The following is a 6,795-nucleotide window of genomic DNA, read 5'->3' on the forward strand; positions in this document are numbered from 1 at the left end:
CTAAGGCCCTCCGCGTGCTGGCCCAACCTACCTTTTTGGTCATCTCACCCTATAGCCACAGGAGACCATTTACCCTTCCCTGCTGACTCAGCATCCAGTTCACGCCCCTCTCCAGCCCCACTGGCCCCAGGCATTTCTTTGAGCTCTAATCTTGGCCTGGAACACCTTCATTTCTCTTGCCTGCTGGGCCCTGGCAAGTCAGCCTGCCCCACCTGTCAGGTTAGATGCCATCTTCTTGGCCCCCGACTCTGTACTGAAATAGCCCGTGTCTTCCTCCCACCCTGTACATTTGTTGGGGCAAAGATATCTCTTGTCTACTATTGGCCCCTAACCTCTGGCATCCTCCTGGACATACTACAGGTGCTCAGATGCTTTATCAAGGAAAGAATACACTCCACGGTTCTCACTGCCCCCTCTGCCTCCACTGCCCTTCCTCATTGCTTCTTGGCCTCTTCTTCCTCTACAGCCCAGCTCGTCTCCCTGCCTTCCGTCTCCCCCATCACTCCCTAGTCCAGCTTGTCACAACGGACAAGCCTGCATCATTGGTGGTGTTGGCAGCCCTCACTCTGAGTGGGACATGCAGCGGTGTTCAAGCAGAACAGGAGACGATGTTGATGCCCCAAGGCCCTATCCAGGAACCCACAAATGAAGGCTGCCTGGTTCTCTGCTTCCCTTGGTGGATGGTAGCAAGGGAGTAATGAGGCTGCGGGGTGAGAGCCTGGCCTCTAGGGCTTCTGTGCCACGTTGCCTGCCAACCACTGAAACCCTCTTCCTTCCGAGCTAGAGCCAGTGCTGTGCTGGCTTCTCTCCTGTCCTTCCCCTGAAAGTCCCCAGGGACGGAAGAGCAAACAGAAACACCAAGAACCAGAAGAAAACAGAGCCACACACTGTGCCTTGTCTGTAATTATTACTATAATGATTTACAAAAAAAAGGTTTTTTTCAGGCAACTGTGTTAAATTATTGTACGTATCTGAGAGAGGGAGGTGGGGCTGTGGCCACAGTGAAGACCTCTTTCTTGGGGGATGTGAGAAGGAAATGCACCTCCCCACTTAGATATGACTTCTGATTAATGCCTCCCCTCAACAAGTGAAAAGCATTAACCCTTTCCTATTCAGGGTCCTGGGGGCTCACAGAGAGGGAGCAAAAAGTCAGTGAAGTGCTTTGAAGAGTGAGACAAACTGTGGCCACTGCGCACCCTCTACCCTGGCTCTGAAGGGTCTTACCCTGGGCCACACACCCTCACTGGGGACGAAGACTGCCCAGTACTCAGCCCTACCCCAGGGAATCTGTCCAGGGAGATGGGAGGACAGAGTGTGAGAGGGTCTGGGCTGTCCTGTCAGGTCAGACAGGAGGTGGCATGGGACTCGATGATGTACCAGCGGGAGCTTCTGGCCACCCCTCCTCCACCCCATTCAAGGCTAGTTACACAGGCATCCAGGCACTCTGGCCCTGGGAGTTCGGGGAAGCAGCCCTGAGAGTTGGAGTTAGAAACCACAGGCCTAAGTGGTCGTACCAAAGGGAGACACCTAGAACCACTCAATGCTGGGCTTCTCAATTCCTATGCTCCAGCTCAAACTCCTGTCCATGCAGCTAATGCCTCTGTGTGTGTGTGTGTGTGAGCACACAGAGGGGAGGGCTGCAGGGGAGTACTGTTGCACCCTGCCTGGGGGTTCAGGGCATGCAGGGGACCCTAGGCTAGAATGTGAGCCCAGACCGAAAAAGGGTTAAGGACTCTGGCTCCCCTTTCCTCCCCTTCTCCCAACACCCACCACCCTCCCTGGACACTAGAAGGTTTTGCGGTGAATAGCACGGAAGCCATCCTCTTCATACTCCTTTTTGGATACCCACATCTTCTTAAAAGTGTCCAGCGAGGCCAGGATGGAGCCACTGTGAGGATGGAGGGATAGTATTCTTGAGGACCTGTGGGCTCAATCAACCACCCTCCCCAGGCATTCAGAGCTCCATTTCCCTTACCTGGGAGGGAAATCCACCCACCTCCACCTGGCCTGGGCTACCCCCAAGAGATGCATGCAGGGCAAGATGGTCTCCTCCCAGAGCCCTCCCCTGAGCTCCGCCTCACCCAATCCACGTGGAGTACAGCCGTTCCTGAGGAGCTGAGATCTGGAGGGAGGAAGTGGTCATGTAACTGCCCACTCCTCCAACAGCAGCCACTCTCCGGGCCTTGGGGGCACCTCCCCATGGTCCCATCAAGGGCTTCAGGTGGGAGGAGAGGGAGCAGCTGAAGGGGGAGGAGCTGGGCTGGGTGGACATGGAAGTGAGAGGGGGTCTGGAGGTGGCATGTGCTCTCCTCTCCAGGTCAAGGTTGCCCAGCACCCCGTGCCCCAGGGGGACTCTCTGAAACCTCACCTTGATTTTGACATCCTTTGGGGCAAGCTTCTTCACTTCACTTAGTAATCGGTCACCGAAGCCTGTGAACACAAGGCTGGCTGGGCCCAGGGTCCACATCTGACCTCCTTGCCACGAGCTTCCCAGTATCCAACCTTCATTGCCCCCCCGCTGCTGCCACCCCTCTTCTAGCAGTTCTTTCAGGGTAGGGGTAAGCTGCCACAAGGGAGAGAAGATCCAGCCCCATGGCTGTGGGTGAGTGCAGCTTCCTCAGAGAAGCCACGAGAGGTGAAACCCCAAGTCACACAGCTCCCCCGACCCCACACGCTTCCTCACTGACCACTCCACTAATAAATGCCAGACCTCGTGTGAACTTATCATCTACCCACAAGCAAATAAAATTTAATTCTGAATCTTAATCTTTAAAAAATGCTCACTGGGGCTGAGCCCGTCGTGCACTCGGGAGAGTGCGGCGCTGGGAGTGCAGCAGCGCTCCCGCCGCGGGTTCGGATCCAGTCTTTAAAAAATGCTCACTGGGGCCGAGCCCGTCGTGCACTCGGGAGAGTGCGGCGCTGGGAGTGCAGCAGCACTCCCGCCGCGGGTTCGGATCCTATATAGGGATGACTGGTGCGCTCACAGTGCTCACTGGCTGAGCGCGGTGCGGCCGGTCTCAAAAAAGGACAAAAAAGAAAAAATGCTCACTGAACACTACCAAAAAGCAAACAGAAAATGGTCACGTCACAGGCTCTGGGTGGGGGGAGGCACAATCTCTGAGGGTCCAGCTGCCCTTGGCCTTACTACCGCCACCTCCCAAACTGCAGTACCTTTAAAAAGCGTTGAGCCCCCTGAGAGCACAATGTTGGCAAACAGCGTCCGCCGAAGGTCCATATCTGACTTGTGGATGGCAAAGGCCAGCACCTCGTGGAGCCCCTCGCTCTCATCCCCGACCAGGTCAGGCTGGAACAGCAGCTCGGGGGCTCGGAATCGTGCAGGCCCCACCTTTGGAGTACAAAACTTGAGGCAGACTGGCTCCACAGAGAAGCCAGGCCCAGTGGCAGCTGCCGCCCAGCACCAGGCCACTTACGTCGAGCAGGCTGCCATCAGGCAAGGTGTACTGCACCTTCTCTGTCTCCAGAGCCTCGTCCTTCTGTGGGTTGACGGACAGGTAGCAGGCTCGCTGTGGGGGCAGGGACATTACTTTCAGAAGGCCACAGCCCAGCCATCTACAGCCTAGGACTAAACCTCATGAACTGTTCCCACCCTCTTTCCCACCCTCCTGCCCCTCATCACCTCTTTGATGGTCCGGACAACTTCAAACTCTGCTGAGGTGTGAAAGTCAGCCCCTTCCTTGCGCAGCAGGAGCCGGAGATAGCGGGAGACGTCACGGCCGGCAATGTCCACCCGCATGATGGAGTGTGGCATGGCAAAGCCCTCATAGATGGGAACAGCGTGAGTGACCCCATCCCCCGAGTCTAAAACCACTCCTGTTGTGCGTCCTGTTGCGTACCTGTCACCAGGTCAGCATCCCCTCACCTCAGCCACTGAGGCAAGGGGACTTCCACACCCTGGAAGGGACCCTGGAACATCTGCATTATCTAGTCTGAAAAACGGACCTGAGGGACTCCCTAAAAGAAGTCATAAAGGGGCTGTTTCTCCAGGGAAGCCAGACACCTGGTCCTTGCAAATGGGAGGATGGGGACTCAGGGGACCACAGGGCTCGGGTAGCACTCACAGGCTAAGCACGGCCTGCATGGAGATAAACAGGGCTGGCACATTGAAGGTCTCAAAGAACACCTCTGCGGCCTTCTCCCGGTTCTTTCTTGGGTTGAGCGGGGCCTCCGTTAGGAGAACAGGATGCTATGAGAGATAGGAGAGTCGTGGGCATGCACAAAGACAACGTGCTAGACCCTAAAAGAATCTTCCCAGAGAGCCAAAACCCCCTCTGTGGGCACAGGTAGCCGCAGCTTCCTATCCTTCCTGAGGGCACCGTCCTGTTAGCTGCTGGCAGTTACTCTTCCAAAGACCCAGCTGTCTCTGGAAAATTCTGCCTGGCAGCCAGAGGCTGTGTATGTATGCACAGACACACAACAAAAAGGCAGCAGGCCCTATCAAAGTACAGAGAGGGAACGTGGCAGCCCCCACCAGGAAGAGAAAGGAGAGGGCGCAGCCAGGAGGATTTGGAGCTGGCAGGCGGGGCTACTACCACACCTCCTCGGAGAAGGTCTGCAGCTGATCCTTGGAGTAGACGTACTGCCAGATGCGCTCCATGTCGTTCCAGTCCCGCACCATGCCGTGCTCCATGGGGTAGCGGATGGTCAGCAGCCCCCGGTACTCCTGGGGAGATGGTGGGAAGGCAGACATGGCACCAGGCCCCTCGCCAAGCAGCTGCCTTCCACTTTGCTGGAGGCTGCCCGCTTCATGTGCCCTTAACAGAACCACCCCTGCTCACTGGGTGTCATCATACTTTGTGGCAGGTCCTGATCTCAGCACGGGGTCACTTGTCCAACAGCTTCTTGGGCTCTCAGTGTTCAGCTAGCCTCAACTGGCTGGGGACCAGAGAGGGCAGTAATGTGCCCCTGCCACCCCACAGTCCCTCTTCTTCCTCCCACAGCCACACTTCTCCACACTCACTGCCAACACGGCCACCCAGTTCTGTCCTCACACACTGTCCAGCTTGCATCTTGATCACTTCAGCTACTGCTCTTGTCAGCACCAGGTGCCTCCTTATGGCCAATCCAACACGGCCCCTCCTGCAGTCACTGGCACCTACTGCTCCTACCTCTCCCCCAGCCCTTTAGCCAGTCCTCAGCAGTCTCCCATGCAGACCTGCTGCCTCCACCTGCCCTCTGACGTTTCCCCAGATGTGTTCCTTCTCACCAAGTGCCACTTAGTCTCTCTCACCCGCGACTGTGGCTCCTACTGACCCCACCTCCCAGGAGCCCCACGTCTACACCTTCAGCTCAGGCCTCCCCTTTCTAGGCCCAGAACTTGCCCCCATCCCTGGCACCCCATGCTGTGGTCTCCAGGGGCCTAAACTGCACTTGCCTGAGCTTGGTTTGCTGTTCTCCCACTCCCCACATTTGCTGCGCCTGAGGGTCTGATCTCCTGGGCAGCCCCTATGCATGTCACCCCAGCTAGAGCACAGGAGGCAGTCCCTACAGCCCTGGCCAGAGCAGTCATCAAGTCCAGTGATTCTGACTCTTAAATCACTTTTTAATCAGTTCTTTCCTCTGTAGCTTCCAAATAGCTTCTAAAAGACAGGTTGTGATGAGGTCTAACCATGTTCCCTAGAACGGGAACTGTTACCCAGTTTCACAGAGGGGAGGTGCCACGGCACAGTGCTGCACGGGTGCAGCATGGAGGGGGAGCCTGGGAGGGCACCAGCAGAGGGCCCAAGAACAGAACTCTCTGACCACTGGCCAGTGCTCTTGTCCCTGAGGACCCCAAACCCAGGGAAAGGCAGGATCTACAGCATTACCTCTGCTTTTGGTCCGATGAAGAGGTCTCCCTCCAGGGCTCCAGCCATCACTCGCATGTGTTTAGGCCGCCCAACACTGCGAGGACAGATGAAGTCAACAAGGGGCAGAGGACACAGCTGAGCTTGTGTCCAGGAAAACCAGTGTCTAACTCCAATGGTCCAGAGGGTAATTGTCCTCCAAAGCACCAGGATGTGGCCATGGTGCAAAGATTGGAACCTGGGTCTATGGGATATGGGACTATAGAGCAGGCCTTGGCAGGACAGGAAGCTCAGGGTGAGGAGGAACTGGTATCCCTCCCAGGAAGAACCGAGTGTGTGAGCGCTGGAATCCCAGCCCTGGCAGAGGGTCAGCCTTCTGCAGCCACAATGACTAAGCCCAAGCTCTTAACTTCCGGGGGTAGAGCTGCCGGCACCATCTGTAGACCAGGAAGGATGGCCCTAGGCAGCTGGGTCATGATCCTGTGTGTATCCCTTTCCCACTCAGTCGATGCCACCCCTTCCCATTGCCAGGCCTTCTGGAACAGAGATGCAGTTATTGGAAACTGTAGGATTTAGTTCTTGGAAATTGTTAAGGAACCTTTCATTACACCCACGTAGAGTTCAGAAAACAAAGATGAAACCCTACAGGGTGCTCTATGCTGGCTCTGTCCCAAGACCAGGCCTGGGCCTCTCGGTATAGCCAGCCACTCTGGGGACCTTAGGATCTCCCCTGCCCACCACCTTTAGCCCAATAATTCCAAAGCCTCCAAGCTTCAAGAAGAGGCACTCCTGAGGGAAACTTTCCCGATGGGCTAGAGTGACCCAAGCAGCGCTCTGGACTCTCTTTGGGTCTGCACCTCCCTCTTATCCCTGCCACCACCAGCCATACAGGGAAAGACCCCCTTTGACTGAAATGAAACATTTCCTGGAATCTGAAAATATTTCTGTTTCCTGAAGAAAACATTTCCAGGGGTAGCTGTGCATCTAACTT

The 6,795-nt window shown here is 56.1% G+C and overlaps 1 protein-coding gene across 1 annotated transcript in view; it reads right to left on the reverse strand.

Annotated features, from left to right (window-relative positions):
* Positions 1 to 873: 873 nt before the first annotated feature.
* The window catches only part of ACTR1B (ARP1 actin-related protein 1 homolog B, centractin beta (yeast)), a 7,960-nt gene continuing 2,038 nt past the window's right edge, over positions 874 to 6,795 (reverse strand). The window contains exons 2-10 of the mRNA XM_008567924.1: positions 5,826 to 5,901; positions 4,556 to 4,681; positions 4,080 to 4,204; positions 3,638 to 3,854; positions 3,432 to 3,524; positions 3,172 to 3,346; positions 2,369 to 2,430; positions 2,082 to 2,122; positions 874 to 1,888 (exon numbers count right to left, since the gene is read on the reverse strand). Of these exons, the coding sequence (XP_008566146.1) occupies positions 1,786 to 1,888; positions 2,082 to 2,122; positions 2,369 to 2,430; positions 3,172 to 3,346; positions 3,432 to 3,524; positions 3,638 to 3,854; positions 4,080 to 4,204; positions 4,556 to 4,681; positions 5,826 to 5,901 (1,018 nt within the window). The 3' untranslated portion in view covers positions 874 to 1,785. The remainder of the gene's footprint in view (positions 1,889 to 2,081; positions 2,123 to 2,368; positions 2,431 to 3,171; positions 3,347 to 3,431; positions 3,525 to 3,637; positions 3,855 to 4,079; positions 4,205 to 4,555; positions 4,682 to 5,825; positions 5,902 to 6,795) is intronic.

The sequence above is a fragment of the Galeopterus variegatus genome, unplaced genomic scaffold (assembly GCF_000696425.1).
Source record: "Galeopterus variegatus unplaced genomic scaffold, G_variegatus-3.0.2 Scaffold356, whole genome shotgun sequence".
NCBI lineage: Eukaryota > Metazoa > Chordata > Mammalia > Dermoptera > Cynocephalidae > Galeopterus > Galeopterus variegatus.